This window comes from Ovis aries, chromosome 4 (assembly GCF_016772045.2).
Source record: "Ovis aries strain OAR_USU_Benz2616 breed Rambouillet chromosome 4, ARS-UI_Ramb_v3.0, whole genome shotgun sequence".
Taxonomy (NCBI): Eukaryota; Metazoa; Chordata; class Mammalia; order Artiodactyla; family Bovidae; genus Ovis; species Ovis aries.
The window spans coordinates 46,154,441-46,178,807 of NC_056057.1; the positions used below are offsets into that span (position 1 = coordinate 46,154,441).

General features: G+C 36.9%; 1 protein-coding gene across 2 annotated transcripts in view; it reads right to left on the reverse strand.

The window, feature by feature from the left end:
* Positions 1 to 3,358: 3,358 nt before the first annotated feature.
* The window catches only part of RELN (reelin), a 536,122-nt gene continuing 515,113 nt past the window's right edge, over positions 3,359 to 24,367 (reverse strand). Inside the window, 8 exon segments of one of the 2 annotated variants that reach the window (NM_001306121.1) lie at positions 4,378 to 4,474; positions 10,423 to 10,428; positions 15,015 to 15,113; positions 15,959 to 16,156; positions 17,634 to 17,853; positions 19,892 to 20,049; positions 20,781 to 20,942; positions 21,758 to 21,831. In NM_001306121.1, coding sequence (NP_001293050.1) covers positions 4,378 to 4,474; positions 10,423 to 10,428; positions 15,015 to 15,113; positions 15,959 to 16,156; positions 17,634 to 17,853; positions 19,892 to 20,049; positions 20,781 to 20,942; positions 21,758 to 21,831 — 1,014 coding nt within the window. 2 annotated transcript variants of the gene reach the window in all.

The following is a 24,367-nucleotide window of genomic DNA, read 5'->3' on the forward strand; positions in this document are numbered from 1 at the left end:
AGTTATAAATATTTTATTACAGATAGGAAATTTAGAGGGAGACCAAATAATTAACTTCAAATCACCGAAAATATGAATGTGAAAGAAATTACATTAGAATTAGTAAGGATTGACTTTCTTCTTTAATGTTTAAGGGAGTTGTTTAGTTTTTGTTAAGATAATTGTAGAGGTGGTCAAAAGTGCCTCACTTATCACAGTATGTCTGTTTTCTATGGACAGTAATATTCAGGAATTTCTGTAATAATTTTGGTGTTAGTTTACTGTCTTTAGATTTACTGAGGCAGTATTTCTTACACAGTTTCTGCCTTTTTATTATTCATATGTATTACCACAAATGATTCAACAGTATTCTCTCCATAAAAAATTACGTTTCCAGACTTAACTTCTCTTTCTCTGCTGTATTGGCATGGTTTCTAGACAGTGGATCCAGAGGTTGGAATAAGGTAACGAGGCCACTGGAGAGAGGCGGGCTTTCCCTCTGCCACTGCATGGCCTCCCACATCTATAAAGACAGCATCCATTTCCATCCATGTTGGATTTTAAAAATACTGTAAAAATTCATTTATAATAAGCACCCAAAGGACTAAATGGACGATACAGTAATGATGACAAGACTGTCTCACCTCTGAACTGGAATACTTGCACTATCAGCTGTTTTTTCCCCCCTTTTGCACAGTAAATAAATGCATAGGTTACTTTTTGTATTTACTACTGTATTTTGTATGTGAAGCAGTTTGTAGTTTCTCTGGAGAAGTGTGAATCCTTAGCAAAATTCTTGTCAGAAACTTAAAATTATTCCTCAGCTGTTGTCCCAAATCTACCTATTAATTCTAATCTTCCAGCTTCTTTCCTTAACTTACTCCAGCCCCTCTCCACACCTCGGTCAGAGTGGACTCATCCCAGTGCTTCCTGGGAAAAGCTGAATTTTGTTAGTTTGAGCAAATGCTTGCTTGCTTCCCTCCCTCCTGATGCTGCCAACAACACTGGCCCCTGGCATCTCTCCGCACTGCTCCCCAGGTGCCCCTCCTCAAATTCAAAGAGCTGTGACTCCCCTAAGGCGGCAAGCTGCTTCCCATCTTTGGTTTTTGCACATGCTGCTTTATTCTTAGAATATATTTCCCCATTGAATTTGCCTGACAAAGCCTATTTATTATTTTCTCTTTTTTTGGCCATATTTTACAGCTTGCAGGATATTAGTTCCTTGACCAGGGATTGAACCCAGGCCCCTTGCAGTGTAAGTTCCAACTCCTAGCCACTGGACTGCCAGGGAATTCCCTATTCTTTTTTTTTTTTTTTGCGATAGTATTTAGATCCTCACTTGAGAACAGAAATATGACAAGCCCATTTGTACACAAAACTCATTCAAGCCTTCAGTTCAGTTCAGTTCAGTCCCTCAGTCGTGTCCGACCCTTTGCGACCCCGTAATTCAAGCCTTAACATTGTATTATAGTTTATTTTGGCTTTTAAAGAAATGAAATATTTTAGACACAGTCAGTGTCTTCCACGTATCCCACTCTGATCCTATTTCCTCACCTGAGGTAACTGCTGTTATGAATTTGTATGTACCAGTACCACACATGGTTTTATATTTTTGCCATTTATGCATGTATTCATATGCAACATGGGGTATTTGTTAGCAAATTTTAAGATCCGATGAATGGCAAATTTATAATTTTGCAACTTTTGTTGTTATCATTAAGAGGTGTATTGTTTATCCATTTCCATCACAATATTCTATTATGCAAATAAAATCCATTCTCTTGATGTACACTTGTTTGCTTCTAATTATTTGCAATTACAAATAATGCTGTTGTGAACATTCTTATGCACATTTCTTTGTGTATATATGTGAGTTTCACTATGGTAAATACCTAGAAGTAACTGGGTCATGCTGTATACACAAATGCAATTTTTACTGATATTGTAACATATTCAGTATTACTGATATTAAACTGCTCTCTACAAAGATTTATATTAACTGTATTTTCTTGTTTTCAATATTCTTGATGTCCTAGCATCAGGGAACTGGCTGAAGAATACAATTTGCTGTCAAAATATCAACCGGAAAACATTAAAATGAATGGATACATGTTTTAAGTGATCTCCCATAATTCTTTCTTTAACCTTGGAACATAAGGAAGAAAGTTTGGGGAATTTTAAAAGTAATACATGTTATTTTTTTTAGGTAAAAGGTAAAATACAAGTGATGTTGACTAGATTAGATTGGAGTGTAGTCTACATTAAAATGTGTGGTGAATAAGAAACAACTGTGTAGAAATCATGGAAACTTGGTCATAAAAATGTATATTTTTATCTGTTACTAAACTTTGTTTCCTTCAGCAAGATAAGTCAGTTGAGTCCACACTACTTGAATTCCTACTTGAGCTATATTTTCAAATTAAATAAATCAACAGACGTAAGTCCCAACGTATGCTATTAAACTTTGAGATGAATTGGTGGAGAGTTCAAATCCTGTTCTGAGGGTAAGACTCATGGATGAGGGCATTGTAAATATCTTATCAGTCAGGGGATAGGTCTATGGCACACATAAATTACTTGCAAAGATAAGGCTTTGGGAAAAATTCAACCTCTTATATCAGTGAAAAAATGAACCAAAATACTACCAAATGGTAAACCATCATCTGACAATTTGTGAAAAAAGAAGAATCAACAATTAAGAACAATAGTTATAAATATTTATGGACCACATATGCACCAAATTATACGAAGTGTCATATGTTACATTAAGTAGAAAAAAGGCCTTTATATCTTCAAGGAAATGATTCACAATGGCTTTGATACTAGACTCAGAATAAAATTTAACTAAACTTCTCAGCAAGATCATCCCTATTGTTTCCCTATTCAATGAGAAATACTACTGCCATTCAATGCTTTCTTACCCAGATATATGTATTTTTAACCCTCTGGAAAACCAACAAATACAACAAAATTAACATATTTATTATTTTGTAGATGTTAAAAACAAGGAAAACGTCTGTCAGCATTTTTAATCTTCAACACTGTCACATAACAAGCACTTAATAGATATTTGCTGAATGAATGCATGAGTACTTATGAGCTAGGCATTATGTCAGCAGCTAACAAAATTCTCAGGAGTTAAATAATTTTCAGAATTCTTTGCTGACTTTTCTTGGCATGACTGCAGAGTGAATAATAGGAAAAACCCAAATGGCTACATTGAAAAGCATGGCTTCATAATGGCTATTATCAACGACAGAACAATAAAAAACCAGTAAATATATCTGACACTGTTCTTTCCAAACCTGCCCAGACTTACAAATCCTACACACAAACAACAAATAAAGACACGAACAGCAAATAACAAATGAACTTCAAATGGTTTTTGAACATAATTTTTATTTAAGCATGGACTTTTAGCTTGGTTCACACTAGAGTGCAACCTTTTTGTTACGTTAATAGAGAGTTCAGGGCTACAGGGCCATTATAACGTTGCTGGTGTTGGTACAACTTCATCAGAAGGTATGAATATGACCCGCAGGAAAAACAGTCCACAAAGAGAACACAATGAAAACATCCACTGTTTTACAAATCACTCTGTTATCACAGACACAAAATGGCACTTACTGTTAGTAAATCAGCCACAGAACACTTTAAAAGTATCTTTTAGACAAGGAAATGGGAACTCCTTTGTGGGAGATAGGGTTTTCATCCACAATTTTTTTAAGTAGAAAATATTTCAAGGTCAAGCATTTTTCTTATCCACAAACAGCGCTAAACCAACATACATTTCGAGGGGTATATTAAAGGAGATACAATTCTTTACAACTATCTTCATGAGTAGGTATTTCAATGAATTTTCTGTAGAATATAAGTAGCCTGAAATTCAGCAGCAAAAAATATTGCAACATAATAAGTAAATACAGTGTCAATGTGTTATATTGTAGAAGAGAATACATAAAGAACCAACAATGATAATTTAATCATATAAAACATGATACATAGCTGAAATACAGTCCACTTAAATAGCTTTGTGACCAAGAATGTTAAATACTGTACTAAATGCCATTTTAAACATAAAATCTCTTAAACTTTTGTGCTTAAACTTTTTTTTCTGTTAAACTATTTCTTATTTTTAATACTGCTACTGTAACTGATATTACAACAGATCACAATTTGCACGGATACATCAACATGAAGACATTTACTTATGAGAAATAAGTCACTTGTCATTAGTTCACAGTGTGGGAAAGTGGTATACACTTGGTCTTGAGAAGGGCTTTCAGTTAATCACTAAGTCCTTCACAGAAGTTTCCTGATATCAGATGCAGTGCGAGATTTAAAAGAATGCGAAACAACACATCACATATTGAAAGGAAAAATAAACTTTTTGATTCTTCATGGGTATCGTCTAAGTGACCTTCGTCTTCTGTTGTAGAAGTGCCTGAGCCCATGTTGTCGTGAAAAATTCATCATGTAATTTTGTTTGCGAGTGCTGTTAAAATCAGAAAGGATAGAAGCAGGGAGGGAAAAAAGAAAGAGCATGTAAGTTCCATCACTGAAAGCACAATCTAGTCTACGTCCTAAGTTACCCTGCTATTTTTTGGAAAATTCTCAGGGTTTATAGGCCATGCTAACATTACCACCCCAGGACAGAAGAACTAAAGGTTGACAACTGCATTCACTGCCTTTGGCCTTGAAGAAATCCCCTTCTTTTCATGACTGAGTTCTGAACTAGAACGAATGGTAAATTCTCTTGATTAATTGCAAAAGTGGACTGCAACTGTTTTTGGATTTTTAATTGTATTCTCGAACTCTTTCTGAAAAGGCTGACTTGAATGGGATTAATCTGAGATAAAGTGTGTACTATGCCTATGACCTTATTTACATACATCTTTAACAAGTAGGAAGGACAATTTCATTCTTCTAGCAACCATTGCCATTTAAAGCTTGAGAAACAAAAACAAAGGAAAAACAAACTTCTTTTCAGAATCAGCTTGATCTTCCTATTTCTTGCAGTCTCAGGGGCAAAATGAAGAAGCAATTTTTTTTCTCAGAATATCAGATTTTGCTGCCTTCCTCAAACAGTAAGCAGCTGAGGTCATATTCTATGAACATGGCCTTATGAAGGAGACACCCTACTGAAAAAAAGATTATAAAATAGAAAGTGTAAGTGAATGTATATATGTAAAAGTACTGCTGCTACTGCTAAGTCGACTCAGTTGTGTCCGACTCTGTGCGACCCCAGAGATGGCAGCACACCAGGCTCCCCCGTCCCTGGGATTCTCCAGGCAAGAACACTGGAGTGGGTTGCCATTTCCTTCTCCATTGCATGAAAGTGAAAAGTAAAACTGAAGTCGCTCAGTTGTGTCCGACTCCTAGCGACCCCATGAACTGCAGCCTACCAGGCTCCTCCATCCATGGGATTTTCCAGGCAAGAGTACTGGAGTGGGGTGCCATTGCCTTCTCCGAGATGCAAAACTATGTGCACATATCCCCCTCATGTATATACACAGACATTCATACATACATACTCAAGGTCAAGCTGATAAAAATTCTGAAAATGAATTTTAGGAACCTGTAAAAATATGCATGATACTGGCAGAGATTGCTGTTAAAGTTCTGATATGGAAAATGTAATTTAAGAAGGATATTTATCCATAAGATCACTGAAAAGAATCAGACTCCTTTCACACATGGACCGGAGTGACAACATGTTTCTATATAGCATCAAAACGTGTTTTTTAAGAGTGAGCCTCTTAGTATTTTCCAAATTCACTCAATCTCTTGAATGCTGTCTTGTCTTAAAGTCTTCTTCCTTGTTTGTGTGCTCAGTTATGTCCAATTCTTTGCTACTCCATGAAATTGTAGCCTGCCAGGGTCCTCTGTCCATGGAATTTTCTAGGCAGGAATACTGGAGTGGGTTGCCATTTCCTCCTCCAGGGGATCTTCCTGACTCAGGGATCGAACCCTCGTCTCCTGTTTCTCCTGCATTGCTGTTGGATTCTTTACCACTGCACCATCTAAAATGTGCATGGAGCAGGATAATGTCATGTGATGTGATTTCACCATGAAGGTAAATGTGATATGAATTTGCATTGGGTTACAGAGGAAGGAAAGAGTAATTTTGCACTGAGCAGTGTATTCTTCTGCTCAACAGACCAGATGTAAAACATGTAAAATGAAATACGCAAAGATGTAAAATAATTGTTTTACCTAGATATTATACTAACATTTGTAATATACAGAAACCTTTAAAATGAGGATTTTATAGATGTTACATCATTAGAAAATAAAATTTATAATAAAATCTCTCAAAGAAAAATATATAAAGTGAATTTTATCAGATATACTTGATCAAAAAGTAATAGCATTTGTGCTAAAACTTGATAACAAGACATTGCATTGATCTATAGTTTACAAAATAAAATGATAATAACTTGCACCCTGGATTTCTATCCTATGGAAATGTTAGAAGTGATAGAATGGAAACAAAATATACTCTGAAGACATTATAGAGAAAAAGAAAAAAACAATCAGGTTTTGTTTTCAGATAGCTTAACTGTCCTCCCCATCCCCCTGATGTGTTAATATTATATGTATCAATCAAGTTGACCAGTTTCAATGTCACAGTTGAAGGAGGAAATAAATGTATATATTATTTATTAGTGGTGAGAAGTACTACTTGCTGCCTATGTAAAGTCTAGTTATAAAAAAAGAACAATGACCTAATGTATTGAACTAATCAAGTGTCAGGAGAAAGAATCCTCTCACCTCTTTAGTTACAGAAGATTAACCTGGAACTAGCTATCTTCCTGCCAGCATCCTAGGATACTTCACGAGTGCTCTTTCCCTGAATTTCCCTGAGCCATTATATTACAGTGGTCCCCTAAGCTAGCCTCATCCTTTCTGCTTATGAAAGAAACACCACTGAAGAGAAACCATAAATACCAAGACAGTATCACCGAATGTGTAATTGCAAAGAAATTTGTGTAATGTGCAAAGAAAGAAAGAAAAGCTGCTCAGTCATATCTGACTCTTTGTGACCCCATGGACTGTAGCCTACCAGGCTCCTCCATCAAACATTGATTTAATCTTGTTAAAAAGGATTCCTAAGCCTTTTATCTAAGTCAACTTTGCCAGCTATTTTAAGTCCTCCACACATTTCATTTTACTCTTTTTTAAGTCCTTTCATCTATTGTACTTTACAGACACCTCTATTCAAACTCACCTTGAGTCCCTTCCACCTGCCTTACTGGATAATCTTCAACCCAGCTTCCTAAATTTCTACTTATTTTGCAAGTATTACATTTTTTTTTTATTGCTCACCCCTGCCAGTAGGTTTCCACCCCTACTTTGAATCCTCATAATGTTCCTTTTGTGCTTTGCATGGAGATGACTCATGTTCATATCTTGGCTCCCCTTGACTAAACCTCTCTGGGTGTAGCAGGTGTGCCCCACTCCCCCCACCCCCGTACCATAGCACTGAGCCTCCTGCCTGATCCCTGAGTGGTCATGGCATGTTTGTTGAACTTTTGGTGACTTACTGATTGGATTCCTGTTGTAAATCATTACTCTTTAACTATAAGGAATAATTGCAAAGTTAAAGCAATGAAAATTATTCTGTTGTAAACACATTTAACGATATAAGGTACTCAAAGAAAATTTAAAATAGTTAAAATATCTTACAAGAAAAAAAGATAAACTCAGAACACTTAGGATATTCAGTTATCTCAATGCAACCCAAACTGATGGGAAAGTGACCTCAGTATGTGGGAACACAGGAACATTTCATTTGAACAAAAGTTGATGTGCATGTGTGGCTTCAAAGCAACTTCTCCACATAACTAATTATGGACCGATTTAAATTCTACATTTTTATGTTGTTTGTTTTTAGTTGCTAACTCGTGTTCAACTCTGTGACCTCACGGACTGTGTAATCCTCCAGGCTCCTCTGCCTACGGGATTTCCCAGGCAAGAATACTAGAGTGAGTTGCCATTCCCTTCTCCAGGAGATCTTTCCGACCCAGGGATCCAACCCATGTCTCCTGCATTGCAAGTGGATTCTTCACAGCTGAGCCACCAGGGAAGCCTGCTTCATTTTTTATGAGTGAGAAAATAAATATTAACAGGTTGCAGATCTTTAATACCTTGATAATAGATCCAGCTTGGGAGCTTATATTTACTTTAGGAGGCATTTTGCTTCAGTGGATATCCTTTAATTTTGAATAAATGTATATATCCATAACATATCTTTAGATCACTGCAAATGTTGATATGCATTCAGCATTTGCAATAGATGTTTGTTATAGATGGCTAATGTTTTGTAGTCACATTAGAAATGGCCACATTTTCAAAGCACACTGGAAAAGTTTTGTTATATAAAACATAAGTATCTCTGGTGACAGGATGGAATCTAACAAAAGTAGATTTTTTCCAGTTCATAAGCTTTTGAAAATCAAGCATCATGGGAAGCTATACCAAAGTGCTGCCTGCTTCAAGGACCATTAATAAACTCACATGGTTACTAAACACTTGTAGTTTCTAGAATATCTAATTTATGAGACTGGACATTAGAAGAATTTTAAACCAGTTGAAAGATGTCATGCTCATTATGTCTTTTCTTTTCTTTTTTTCTTTTTGGTGGAGCAGATCTGGGACCCTATTTTTGGCTTTGATACATATAGATGTATGTGGTGGTTTAGTTGCTTAAGTCATGTCCAACTCTTGCGGCCCCATGGACTGTAGCCTGCCAGGCTCCTCTGTCCGTGGGGATTCTCCTGGCAAGAATACTGGAGTGGGTTGCCATTTCCTTCTCCAATATAGATGTATAGTTATAGATAAACTAGTTATAAACTTATAACCAAAATAATTATAGGTGTGATGGAATTTTAAGGATTTATTTCTTCACTGCAATAGTATTAATATGAGAAAGTATTTTATTACAATTCCAGTGAAAGCAGGTAATATTCATTCCAAGGCATATCAACTATGGTTCTTGACTTATCAATTTGCTTGACTGAATAGAACTAGGTCCATTTAAAAATTTCTATTTTGAGGAAGCCACTGAAAGAAGGGAGAGTGATCAATGACCTCTTGGAAATGCTAACTTAAATTTCCATTATTGCTGTGGGAGTTTAGGGACTTTAAATAGCATATGGAATAATAAAATGCTTCCCTCATAGAAAATACAGATATTGCAAGTTTTTTCAAGAACTAGTGACTGTTAACCTTGTATTCTTCACTGGAGCCACTATCTTAAGTTATTTATCATTATAAAAAATTAAGTGATTTGTTGTTGATTCTAAAGGAAATGGGGAAGGTGGAGACTTGATAAAAGTAATGTGAGTGCATAGAAATTTAGTTATTTTTACTGTTAAGTAATTAATTTTTCATCAAAACTTATGATATAATAAGTAATGCTTTATATCAATGCAAAAATAAGAATCCAGTGACTGCCATTATTTTTCAGAGAAATACTGATGATTGTAAGATGGGAAACTGCCACTGAAATTAATCAATTAAACTGCCCTGCAGAGAAGATGCTGTACATTTTACTTTCAAGGCCTTGCATTTTCAGGAGAGATATATGTAAGTAAGTGTGGGCTCACATATCTCACAAATGTAGAGCACTTCATTTTTCTTTTCCCTACTGAGTGGGGCTGAGAATAGTTTCTGATATTACGTACTTTGGGGAAATGAAACTTCTAGCAGAATATGCATATGTTTAACAAACAATAACCATTTTACTTTCTTACCTAGGTTTAAAGTATCTCCAAATGTAAACATATGTTAAAGAAGTCTTACCTAAGGATATCTAAGTCTTACCTAAGGATACCAGTCTTACCTAAGTATACTTTCTTTCCTAAGTTTTAAAGTATCCCTATTAGAGAGCAAATGTAGATACGTATTCTAAAAGGCCAATCCTTTTCTAGATCCTAAGGATAGGATCTAGAACTCACAAATATTATGCATAAATCCACTCCCTTTTGCTGGTTCATTTATTAACAGAATAGATTTGAGAAGTCCAGGCATTCTCAATCATCTCTAGCACAAGAGATCTTTTGAAAGACACCACATTTAGCTCTTGTGCACACATTTCTATTTTCATTTTCCTCTCATAACAAACTTATAAGCTGTTCATATTTTGAGAACGTCTAGGAAAATCCCAGGCACAGAATCAAGCAGTCCAAAGAAGGCATGCTGATTGGCACTCTGATCTATGCTGTTTGTATACATTAGAGAATTACTACAATTTGGCTGAACACCAAGTTTACATGATACAGGTTTCAAGTGTTCCAGTATTTCTCAATATTACATATAACTTTGCTTACACAGTTTTTTTTTCATTGCAAAGGTCTTCCTTTGCAAAATTCTCAGTTAACATAGGTAATAACAATGAAACTTAGTAAATAGTTCCCCAGAATTAGTAAGAGGACTTACCTTACTCTAGTGGAAAACCAATGACAGCAAATAATGAAATATAACACAAGTTAAAAAATGCCTTTCAACACATGCAGCACTGTGATTAGTCATAAAAGTCTGATCAGGTTTAGACGCAATATACGATTTTTCATCTCTTTTGAAAATAAAAATTAAAGAAGTTATTCCTTATTCTTCTATACCTAGTATATACATATATTTAACTTTTCTATGTAATGCAACATGCAATATTTGCTCATAACCATATGTGTCAAAGTACATGTAGCTACAGTACTACATTTGGCATAAATGTTGCATATAAAGCATAAATATGAAAGTAATAGTTTAATAACTACCATAAATGTTATTATTTGATTTTTCAATTATTTACATTTTAGAAGATACTTATTCCTGAATATATTAAGGAATGGGCTTTTAGAAATAGTAAGTCCTGTATATCAAATAACACAATCAAATTTAAGGAAGGATAAATATGCTTTGCAACAAATGTAATACATTATTCTCCATAAATCATTTGTGCCAAAAATATGACAGTATCTTGATAATGAATAGCATGAGGGAATGGCCATGATGTAACTCATATTATTAAAATCTGATAAATGCTTTTAAGACCATAGTTAGCAACATATTGGTTTTCAATTCTCAGCAAATGTGATAATTCACTTTTTTGGTAACTCAGTTCACAAAGGCTGACTCTTTACTGAGCAGTTTACTTTCAAGGTACACATGCAAAAATCAGCTCGCTTCATCATACACATGACAGGTTGTGACTTAAGACACATACACAGGAAATGTGATGTGTGAATGAAATGCATAGTTGGGTGAGGGAGATTCTTAGGATAGAAGGATGAGTGCCCTGGCAACAAAGGTTAAAAAAAAGATTCTCTTTTATCCTAAGAAGACCCCACCAGCATGGATCTTGTGAGGGATCTGCCCAAATGTATTCACAAACATTTACGGAAAAACAAATATTCTACACTAGCCAATGAATTCAGAGAAATTAGGTTTCTGACACTTGATTGTCAATGCCTGTGTTACACTGCATCACTCAGACTTTACAGATGAAGACTTTTTGTAAGCTAGTGAGGCTGGGAAAAAGTGATCTGTCAATTCGGTTCATCTGCTCTGTGGCAGATTAGCAAGGGCTAATCATCATGAAGTGCTTTTCATGTACAGGTTTTATTGAAAAAATCATCAGAGTGGGGAGATTACACTCTCAAACAAGCATAAGGCATAAGTGACTTTGCTTGTTAAATGCCAAAACGGTAGTTTTTATCTTTATGGTGTGGGGCTTATTCTGTATATCCATATTTATGAAACTCAAATCCTTCTGGATGGAGTATTTTAGAATTAAACTATTAAATTAGAAATATGTTCTGTATCTTGTTCATTTAGGATGCACTCCTAAACCTTGAAATATTTTCAAAAGTGCTACATTTTTTTTTCTCATCAAACTCATGTATCTTCTCACTAATATGGGCAGTACTGAGGATAGACTCAAGATACCATGCGTGATCACAGGTTTTCTTTCTCAGAGTTTTTAGCATGTGTCCTTAGTGCACATGCAAAAGAGCTAAACTATGGTAATAAAGCTATATTAGGGCCAGTCTTTACTCAGAAAAGAAAATACATTCTAAAAGTGTATACCTCCAACCATTGGTTGCAAAAAACATATCAGTTGCCCTATTTGCAGTTTTCAATTAGGTAGGGCTTGTATCTCTTTAGGTATGCACCTCAAGCCTCCTGTTCCTGCCACACTTAAAAAACCAACAATCTTAGTTTATATAACTGTTATTATACATAAGTATAATTAATTAGGATGAGATTTTGAATTTAATACGGCTTTATGGGAGTATTTCACCTATTTCTAAATACACATCTGCTGCAGCAAAGATATAATTAGTAATATTTGTGAACTGTGACATGAACCTTGGCTGGTTTCTTTGTGTTTTATCTGCTTGAAAGACACTTGGAAAAATTATTTTATTTTTCTGAATTATCTGGAACTTTAATTTTAAGCTCATTAAATGAATGAATTAAAATAAATTATGTAGAGCTATGGAAGGCATATTGAATAACAAATGCCTTAAAATTTTTTGTGACTCTTCTGAAAAGACGTAGTTTAAAAGAATACAGTGGCATGGACATATTAAATCCTAATACAAAAGCAAAAAATCAAAAAATAGTTCTGAAAAGATAATTTCTTTGTATGGTATTTTTAAAACAACTTATTGGTTAAACTCAACTTTATGAAATATTTCTTCCTTCCAGAAAAGAAGGAAAACAAAGTAACTCCTTTAGTTTTAACAAATTTTAACATATAATAATGTATACATATGTTTATCAATATGTAAAATTTTATGGTTACATGTATAAAGTTATAATTTAAAATCATTCACTGAAAAGAAGACTCTGAATAAAACTCAAGTCATGTAATACTCTGCATGTGAGGCAATGACCTTTTCGCATTCAGAATGTTTTAGTTCCCTGAGACTCTGAGAAAATCATACAGAGTAAGAGCAGACAGGTGGCTGGTAAGTGATAAATTCTTCAAAGTACTAAAATTCTGGAGACAGAATAAAAGTAAAGTCTTTACAAATGCAGATTATTGCTCCAGAAAAAATACCAGAAACACTAGGTTGATTCTTGTAATAATATCACAAGAATATCATGAAGCTGGCAGCTGCTTATAAAAATTAATACCAATGCCAGGTATACCAGAAGGTTCCCTTGGGAACTGTATGATGTGAACCTTTGAGGCAGCAGGTCACCTCTGTTTGACTCCCGAGTTGTGAAGGGGTTATTTCATACCAGGGAGTATATTTGTACTTCTGACCCACTTACTCTTTAATTTTATTCTGTGGGAAGGAACTGTGGTGATGATAAAGCCTTTGAAATCTGAAATGGATAATTGCAATTGCTCGGCTGGGTAGGAGGAGAAGCAATATCTATTCAAACACATGACATGTAAGATTTGTTATATCTACCCAAGGTCAGTATTAGCACCCTGCCTTCTATTGAGGACTGTCAAATTTTGAACTTTTCATAAAAGTTGGTAATGCTTTGTGAGGGATAGGAAGCTCCATTAATGTAAACTGTCTTAGAGAGAGACTTGAAAGATAAAAACTAGTTACTAATTCTAAATCTGATTCTCAAATAGTTTATTAGAATGAACTGAGGTGCTTTTAAAAAAGACTGATGCTCAGGTCTCACTGCAGATCAGTGGAAATCACACTGTCCATAGGGATGGGTATGGGCATTGGGACACATGTTGATGCTTCCAAAAGCTCTTAAGTGTATCTCATGTTCAATCAGATTGAGAAGCACTCCTTTGAAAGGAAAGTAGCCAGGGAAGAATGGATGGGGGAAGAATAGGGTTGGTTTGTGGTCGGTCTGGATATCTTGCTCTCTCTGACCTTACCAAAAATCATTCATTTTAGAGCCCAGCTTAGTCTAGTCTCCTGGCATAATGCAGTCTGAGGAGATCAAAATCTAAGTGAAACATCAGCCTCATTATATGGAGTCAACTGAGTCTGGACTGTTACTATAAACATCAACCTTCTCTTATGGAGGCAGAGCCCAGCAAGTGGTCCAAAGCAGCAGAGCGCACAGTGGGAGCTTGTGTAGGGACTGGGTTGCTCTTGGATCTGGGGGTTGATATGGATGCCATGCAAGCAGGTGCCTCAGTGAAAACTAGGACAAGGACTAACTCAAGACTGAAAAATTCAGCTCATGGCTATGATTGAAAGAAAACAAATCTGGTAGGTTTCCTACCAATTAATCATTTAAATTTGCTTTCAAAATGACTGAAACCAGCCAAAGGGCTGATTTCATTTTCTATTTGGTAAACAGAATGAACATTTGAACCTATCTACCGAGAAGATTCGCCTCTCCTTGCCAACCACTTGGAGCCATCAGTCCGAACCCGCCGAGACATAAGCATTCCAGTTCTACAGGAACTAGATTGTTAGAAAAAAAGCAAGTCATCTCTGTGGAACAGTCAACCCAGCTAGTTGAGAGTGCTGACAACCTTATTCTATGGGAGAAACCATGGAGGGGACACCCTTGACTTCTTAGGTGCTGGGATTAAAATCAAGAGGAATCTGAAACCAAATTCTTTGTTCTGGTTTTGACCATGTCACTAAATGGAAGAATGCCCCGGGCATCTGTGGCTTGGATAGGTGTTTGTAATCAGACACATGAACTAGTGATACTCTGCACATCGACCAGCACAGATCCTTTTTCTTTTCAGGATGTCATTCCATTTTATAAGGCAACCCAGACTTCACGAAGGCACTGATCCCATTTACCTGGAGACTTCCGTTCAATCCCATTGAATTAATATTGTCAAACTGTTATATAAACTGTTACTTACTGAAGTTTTCTAAGGTACATTAAGTTATACTCGGGGCCTTGTAATATCACTTGTTGACTAGAGCTATAGTTTGCAGTTGTGGAAGAGTGGAAGCCAAAGTGATCCTGTGGGGGTTTCTCATCAGGAACAATTCTTACTGAATTAAGGAGCATGCCATATCAAAGGAATTTCAAACCTTTCTGAAATGGACATGAGATGTTATGTATCAGATACTCACAGCACAACCTCCACATGGTCCAAAGCCCATTGATCATGACCTGTTCCATTGTGGCGTGGCTGCCACCAGCGCAATAAAACTCCTTTCATCCGTGCCTCCCTAGGTTACAGATAAGAAGACAGGTCAAACACTAGATAAGAGAGAACTTTCTGGTAAATACAATACATGCACTCCTTTGCTCAGTCGTGTCCGACTCTTTGCGACCCCATAGACTGTAGCCTACCAGGCTCCTCTGTCCGTGGGATTTTCCAGGCAATAGTACTGGAGTGGATTGCCATTTCCTTCTCCAGAGGATCTTCCCAACCCAGGGCTCAAACCTGGGTCTCCCACATTGTAGACAGACGCTTTACCATCTGAGCCACCAGGGAAGTCCAATAAATACAATAGGCTACTCTAAATCAACAGAACTTTGGGTATGGAATTTAGATTTGCTTAGGTCACAGTATTCTTCTAAGCAGCATCACATTTTATTGGCTACTCAAGGATTTACAATCCTTCTACATTTCTCTCATTTCTTCCCCTTGTTCCACTAGGACCTGGAAGAGCTGCATCTTCAGTCAACAAATGGGATGTACCTTCTGTGTGATGGGTTAGATGCTAGACACTAGGGTACCATGCCAGGCAAAACTGACAAACCTACCTATCCTCAGCAAATTCTCAAACCAGTGTACCCAGAAGGAGATTTAAAATGTTGTCTTCTAAAGGACTAGAAACACATTACTGGGAGGGAAATATGCACAAAGCACCTTGGTATTTAATTGTTTTTCTCTCTTCCCTCTTGCTCTTATTCTTGGCTCCAAGTTTTGTCAGTTGTCCCAACAGGAAATAGTACCACAACTCTGGGGATCTGGGTTAGTCAGTCTTGGTTCTGCCACCACTGACTTTGTGGTGTTTGTTCATATAACTGCATCACACCCTGTTGATTTTCCTTTCTGGGCACTTACAGGGGGACGTTATAGGACACCCTCTGAGCCTGGGTGAAGTCCTTTGGCTGGTGCTGTGCGATGACATGCCAGGTGATCCCATTGTTGACGCTGTACTGCAGCAGCACGGCCTTGTCCACGGCGTGGGGGCCACTCAGGTCACTGTTGCAGCTGTCTGTCTGTGATGTGCTCCCAATTTGCAAAACAAACATGATTTTGCTGAAAAAAACAAAACACAGGAGAATTCATTTTTAAACAAAAGTCAGGTAGTATTCAAGGAGTTATACTTTATTTTTTTTAATCTTGTTTCTAAGTGCTGAAATTTTCAAGTTCATAATATGGTAAAAATAGAAGCATCCAGTCTTATGACTAAGTCACATAAATAACAAAATTTATTTTACTATCTTTTACATCATACATATGAAAAATAAGCTTGGAAGGTGTTCTACACAGAGAAAATTCCGACTTTCAAAGATCTTTTTTCTTCCTTCCTTTGATGTTAGAAATCTTGTTTGAACATTTCTCCTGAAACACCTTCTGTTTTCTGCAAGGTGATATCAGCCAAATAGGCAGCTGAGGACATGGAGAAGACAGGAAATAAAGCCATACTATTGACTCTATATGCTTTTTACGGTGGAGAAGGAAAGAGTGGCTTTATTTCTTGGACAGGCAAAGGGGGAACACAATAGGCTAGTGACTCAAGAACTGTGTCTCTGTGCTATACGCTTTTTATAAATAGCTTCAAGCTGAACAGAATCTGGACAAGGATAAATCATGTTTATTTTGGGAAAAGATGTCTGGAGATCAGAGAAGAGGGAAAACTGAGTTAGACATGCAGGCTCTGTACTATGTCTGCTGTTGTGTTTGATGTGCTTCTCACAGGCATCCTTGCCCTTAGAAGATATAATTTTTAAACATAGGAAATCTATCTTTATAAGATTCCTAAAGTGATTAATAAAATTCCTGAGTGATTAACAGAGTGATTAATAGGTGGTCAAATAAACTGCTAGACTTAAACCTGTAAATGCACTAATCAATTTAAAGCAAAGTTACTCTTACGGCAGACAAAAAGCTGTGTTTTCTCTGGCTTAGGTGCAGAGCTGGAAGGGCAGGTGGGGAAGAAAATTCAACCCTCCTGGGTCTCTTTTCCTTTGTCTTCTCTATTCTACATTAGCATACAGTTCCTAAACTGTGTGAACTTTTAAAGTTCCCATCTATCCAGCCATCAATCTTCCATTTCCATTTGCAGATACATATGCTAAATATAGGACTATATAAGCTTGCATTACTATAAATCTTCACACTCACATTGTATTTACATCCTTGCATATGATCCACATTAAATTATCTATATAGATTATTCATAACCAATTATTTACTTTTCAACTTTATTGACATACAACCGACCTATAGCACTGTGTTACTGTGATACATTTCTCTGTTTTTTATATTTGACCATTTCTCTAAGCTTATGTCTATGTTACCACCACTCACAAGGAAACTCTATACTAAATTTAAGCAAATCATAATTCTGAGTTGTGAAAACATATACTTTCTCATACCAAATTCAGCTGATATTAAGTTTCTACTGCTTAGTGACACCCGTGCCATGAAGTTCATGATCATATCTAACAATGGACAGTGATGTGCTTGTGACTGATTCTGTATCTGAACTACAACACAGGAGTTTTGTTACCTTGCTCGAGTGAGATCCAGAGGTTTGGTGGCAGCTTGTCTTATCTGACAGCCATTAAAATAGAGTGAGTCCCCATGGGCATAGGGTGCCAGCTGCCCACAGCCACTTCCTATCACTCCACCTTGAATAGTTTCCCAGTTTGCCTCAGTGACTCTTGCCGACTCAAAATTATCTTTAATGTAACTGGGAAGGTCATGACTGAAAATAGAGCAGTCGTCGCCTAGAGGGAAATGAATAGTTGCACAGATTAGCTGGAACAAGCAGAATCATCAAAGATTATGAACAAGCATTCAATTTCACATTTAATCCAATCAATGTCAGATTTACTGTAAGAATGACAAAATACCAAGCAGATATAGATTCCTAGAGATAAATATTTCTCTTTTATTTCAGCAGTTATTGGCTTATGTTGCTGAAAAGTCATATTATCTGAGTTGATATTTACTAAAATAGGTAGGTGCTAATGTACTTAGTACTGGTATAAGCCCATTGTTTAAAAAAAAAACACAGCGTCTGGCTGGGCTTGTATGTTTACCAGCCATGGGTCTTAGAAGGGAGCTCTCACCCTGGCATGAGAGGCAACATAATTTCTTTTTCCCTAGCATGATAAGAAAATAGCAGGAAAGAAGTCATGTTCTTGTTCTCCTTCTAGCTCTTATAGTTGATTCTTGAGAACAGAGTCTATATTTTATTCATTGTTGGATTGTAGTACCTAGCATAATACTGAGTACATATAAAATATTCCATAATGAAGCCGGAATAAATACAGGAATAATAAACTGGAAGTGTTTCTCAGAGATAACAGAACTGCATTACAGGCATTTAAGGAAGGCACTACTTTAGCAAGTGTGTATGTCTCTACATTTTTCCTTGACTGGAAGAGCACAACTTTTCTCAATGTCTAAAATAACTCAAAATCAAAAGCTCATAGTTCTGTTGGATCAGAGAAAAGGGCAAATTCTAGACACCTAGGACTCCTAGTGAGACAGCTGAGTTGTTCATTTGCCTAAAAGTTCAAATTCTCTAGCTAACACTTGGACAGACCCAGCTGGTCTCAGCAATAAGACGACCAGGGGAAGAAGACAGCGGCTAAGAATTTCTAACATCAGAGATGTGCAGCAGTCTATATTTATCATACTCATTTCATTTGGAGGCAAGGATATAGCATCCATCAAGAAAGCTAAGTAGATTCTACTCCAGAATCCAAATCTATGGGTTCTTGCATTGTACACTTGGGAGAAGCTAATTCTGGTCCTCTTTGGATAAACCTCTCATCTCTGAGAGACATAGGGACTGATTGGAAAGAACTACCTGGGTTCTGGTCTTTTTTCCGACATGTACTATTAGGGAAGTCACTTATGCTCCCCTCAATTTCTTTACCTATAAAGTGATAATGGTGACATTCAACATAGTTAATTTATGGGGGTGGGTATCATAAGTACTGAATGACTCCGCTGAATGAATGGGGGGATACTTGTGTAAACAGTAAAGCATAAGGCAACGTAAGGGTTCAGTATAAAAATTTAGTGTGCATTGCTCTTTGTCAAGAATTAGGCTCCGAGGATGTAATAGTAATTGGATACAGTGAACTTTGTAACATAGAGGCTGAAACCTGTGAGAAACATTTCATCAAAGGAAAGCAGGGCTGCAGGCTTTCAAACAGGACTGACAGAGCAACCTCCTGGGATCTCAGCAGTTGAGTAGATACTTAGCCCCAAACGCATCATCAGCCTCTAGAAACTGAAGCAGTAAAAATGTATTTTTTGAGTTATGAAGGTTTTTCTGTGTGTGTATGTGATGAAGAGAACTGGGAAACAGAACATTTTGAATTGTCAGCTCCATCTTGGGAGGCCAGGGGCTGCTGCCCCTGGGAGAGCCCGAGGAAGAAAGAATATTGGTCCAGTGTCTGGGGACAGGCAGCCAGGCAGGGAAGGAGAGAGGCCCACAGCAAAAATCAAGTGTGGAAGGTAGAGGCTGGGGCAGGGAGTCACGTGGAAGTTGGAGAATGTAAGGTACTATAGAATATTCAAGCGGGGTGGATAAAATCTGCATTTTAAAAAATTCAAGGAACATAGCATAAAATTATCCTTCATAATTCATCCCCAAGGTAAATAAGTCTGTGATCAAAGAGTACATCATCTATCTCAAATCCCTCAGGCCAGAGTTTCTCTCCATTCCCTGGTGGCCTTTGCACACATGTTGAGATGAGGAGAACCCTACTGTCTCCTGGGTCAAGAACAACAAACCAGGATTCTGACCTTGGAAACTTTCATCGCAGATGCAGACGGCACCGGTGGTGCAGTATCCGTGCCCACTGCAGAGCTTAGGGCAAGCCTCTCCGATGTACACGTGATCGATTGCCCAGCTCTGCTTCTCTGTTTCTTCGCCCTTCTGGATCCAGCGGAACTGTGTTGCACTGAAAGCAGAAGGGATTCAGGAGGCTTTTGTTGCCCATGGGTGTGTCCAGCCTCTAGTCTCTGGAGATAGGGGCTATTTCTAAGAAAAGGGCTTCTAAAACTTTCCCCCGAAGCATCCAATTGGCAGAGGTGAGTGAACCTGTACCCCTCAGACTCTGGAAGTAAACCCCCAAAATTCCTCAAAAATTTATGTGCATTTCCTGTTCTATTCCATAATAAGCCCATATCCATTTTTCCTACAGTGGTGTGTCATTTCCAAATCTTTGGGGAAAATAAATGCTATTCTAGGAAGGCTGTGCTCCATTATATTTACCCTGCAACTCAGTATAACCTGATTAGCCTGGCACACCCCAGAGGGCACTGGTTGTGGGGGGAACAGCAGAGCCTCTGGGAGCATCGAACACTAGGGCAGTTGTGGTGCCAAGTACAAGTCTTGGGACATTTTTCACTTAGGCGCTGTGACTGAGATTGGTGTGTGCTGTGGTATTTAATTAAAAGAAAAGTTGAGGTCTGTGAATCATTTACAAAGAAGAATCCTATTTCTTATGGGCACATGGAGTTGCCATTTAGGGGCATGGGGCAGTGAGAGGAGCGGGGAGATGAGGGGAGAAGGGACTAGGGCTATAACTAAAAGTCTAGACTCCTTTTATCAGTTGCTGTCGAGTCACTATATGAGCTCTGCACAGACTCACAGGACATTCCACACAGTTTACCTAAGTATGCAGCCTACCTGGAGGAGACATGATCAGGCAGCTGGATGGTGATTCTCTTCCAGCTGGAGCTGTTGACAGCATTGTAGATGGTGGCTTCATGGAACTGGAAGGGGGAGCAGCCGATGCTGTTTGAAGAGGAAGGAAGGCATTGGCTCTGAACGAGCTGCCAGGAATCAGACCTGCAGAAACCAGAGAGACTGCATTAGACAGCTCTTCAGAGGCTGCATTAGACAGCTGTCTCATGTCAAGGTAATGCTTAATGATTGGGTTAAATTAAGAAATTTTAATATAAATTTCATATATACATATATATAATTACGTATAATAAAAAGACAAATTGAAAATTATTTCAAATAAGATATACCCTAACTCTTTATAAGCACATTAACATAGTTACAGATGACAATATAAAATAATAGCAGGCACAGAGCTGACTCTAGTGGCTTCTTCTCCCTGAAATTACTACAAGAACTATACCTGGAGTTGACTGACAAAATTCTCTGTCTACCGAAACTTTATTACTATAATTCATTTTTCAAAGTGGTGGTGGGAGGCAGGCCTATAGACACCCTAAAGAGGTAACTGCACTAAGTCAGACTTATAGTTAACAGTGCTACTATGCTTTAGGGGATGTGACTCTAGCTAAAGCATAATCAGATCTTTCATTGATTTATATTTTTATTAGGGTTGGTTGAAAACAAGCAACATAAATAAAAGAGAGTTCTACTTTGAGGACAAATACAGTGTCTTACTTTAAAATACAAAATTTGTTGGCTGCAGTCTAGAATGAAATTGATTTTTCTTGGTTTGAGGGAAAAATTGAAAATAAGATACATTGTGAATTTTATACAAATAACATTTTCACATGCATGCAATTAACTGCCACTTCTAATACATAAGAATGCTTCCCTATGAGCAGTTGCCTTAAAAACAGACAACCATTTTGAATTGTATATACACATTTGGAGGAAATGTAAAAAGTGATTTCACAAACCTTGCATCTTTAGTGTATTCCAACATTACGGAATGAAGGTCACCACAAGAAGTGGCTTCACAACCCACCACAATCTAAAACAAGCAGATAATTGATATGTATCAGCAAGATTAAATAATGCCTATCATTAATGAGAACTCCCATCTCTCATTATGACTATGATAAGTAACCAAGAAGTATTTGAAGAAGCTTTTACAGAGCAGCCTGCCAGACACCAAGAAGGCGTTCTTTTGAGTTTTGTACAAGTCATACCATTTTGCAAGGAGATGAGACTTAAGGTTAAAAATTACTATTTATATTTACTTAATTAGTATAACATACTAATTGTAAATTTGGGGAAGATGAATTGGTCAAAAGGAAAGTAGTTTTAGGAGAATTAATGGAAAGAAACAAAGTATCACTGGTTCAAGATAGTTTCATGGATTTACTAACTTCCTTGATGCTACCATTACATTTTTATATGTAATTAAAAATAGTAATTTTTAAATACTTAATATTTATTCCTAGTTTTTTCCATTTCCATGTAGATAAAAGTATTCCATATCACACACAATTAAATGCTTGAATCATCAACAGTGCATAAATGCTATAAAGACTTGGTGATTCAAATTTAAGTTCTAATCATCTACTCAATCAACAAGTCCTATTTCAGTGCTGACACTAGGGAAGGTTGGTGCTATAAACTTCATACTATATGCTTATTCATAAAATAACTGTGGTTTCATAGAGAGAATACAAAGTGTATTCCAGCAGTGGAAATGGAAACCAGAAAAAAATAAAATGCTTTGGTGCTTCATAGGAAGGAGAGGTTGAATCTGATTAAGTGGGTAAGAAAATAATTCTTCAGAAGTTGGAGAGCTGAATTATTCCAACTACAAACAGAAATAATAATTATGTGACATGATACAGGTGCTAACTATCACTATTGTGGCAACTGTATTATAATATATAAATGTATCAAATCAACATGCTATATGACTTAAATTTACACATTGCTATATGTCAAATATATTTCAATTAAAAAAAGAAAAGAATTCATCAATGAGCAGTGGAATGATGTATCAAAGCTGTGCTTTGTAAGGATCAATCTGTGCTGCTGAAGACATGTGAAGTGGAGAGAGATTAGACAGGAAAAGACTACTGATTTAATAAGGGCCAGAATGAAGGTGGTAACAGTGCAAAGAGAAGAGATGGGATGGGTGTCAGGAATACAGGGAATTAGAATTAAAAAGATGGAGTAACTAATTAGATGTGAAAAATGATAAATCAAAGACTAAATTAAAATTTAGAGCTGGTGAATAAGTAAGAGGCAATGCCATCAAGAGAAATAGGAAAATCAGAGAGAGGAGTTAGCAGAAGTGGGAAGATAGGAAGTTCACTATTCAACATGTTGAGTTGAGATGCCAATAATTCAAAGGTGTAGAAAAGTATACAGGCAATTAAAAGTACTGAATTAAATGTTGATGAGCCAGTCAAGGTTGGATATGCAAATCTTGGAGTTGCCCTTAAAGATATGATACTTGAAGCCAGAGGATGAATGAAGTTCTCAATAGTGAGAATGTCTATGAAAAGAGAGGAAAGCCTGGGAGAAGTACTAAGAAATGCTGATATTTAGTGGGTTGAGGGAAGAAGAGCCAAAAAGGAGACAGACATAGCTATTAAGAAGGTAAGAGGAGGAGCAGCAGAGAACCCGGAAGCTGAGGGGAAAGAGAATTTCACTAGCTGGAGAATATAAGAACAAGAGTGCCAAACAGCACAGAGAAAATGAAAAAGCGAGGAATGGGTGAAAGGTGTTGCACCTGGTGTTCAGAAAGTCTATGGTGACTTTAAAGTTGAAGATTTAGTGACACTTTAATTCTTAAATTTCTGGGGACAAGTTTTTGTTTTTTTTTTTTAAAGGAACAAACTGACTTGGCTAGAGAAGAAAATTTCAGTCTCTTCAGTTCTGGGTTGACAGAAGCAACGAAAGTGGAGGCCCCAACCAACTTAATAAAAAATATAAGTGTGATGCGGGCCTGGGGGAGGAAAAGCCTTCACTCTTAAGGGACGTGGCTTGGAATTAGGGGTAGTGTAACACTGGATGTGGCTTTGAGTGTCCTTCATGTCACTAAGGTAAGGATAGTCCTGAAGGGGTGGTAGCATTCGGGGGAACTTGCCTCACCCTCCAGTCTCTGAAGGAGAGTTTAATACAAAGCTGAGGAAAACAGAAAATTTGCCTTTTTTCTTCAACTTGGGAATTCTTACAAAACTGAAACCCTATACTTATTAACTCCCCATTTCCCCCTTCTCCCAGCTACAAACACATTTTTATTTATGCTAATAAGGATTCTTTCTGTTAACTGTCACTGTAGCACACCTTTTTAAATAAGGGCATTAGAACAACTGATCTGTCTCTTTAAAATGATCCAGTAATAAACTGCATTTCTGTAATGTCCCTTTTTAGTGTTTTATGCAGTAAGACATTAATCGATAGTACTTTATCTTTCTAATTTGTCTACTAATTACCTCTTATGCCTTCTCTTTCATTTTTCTATATGAGTGAAATATGCATTTATTAGTAAGAAGTGAGAGTCCTTTTCAAATCTTTGAGGATTTGGGAGGTTTCAATTG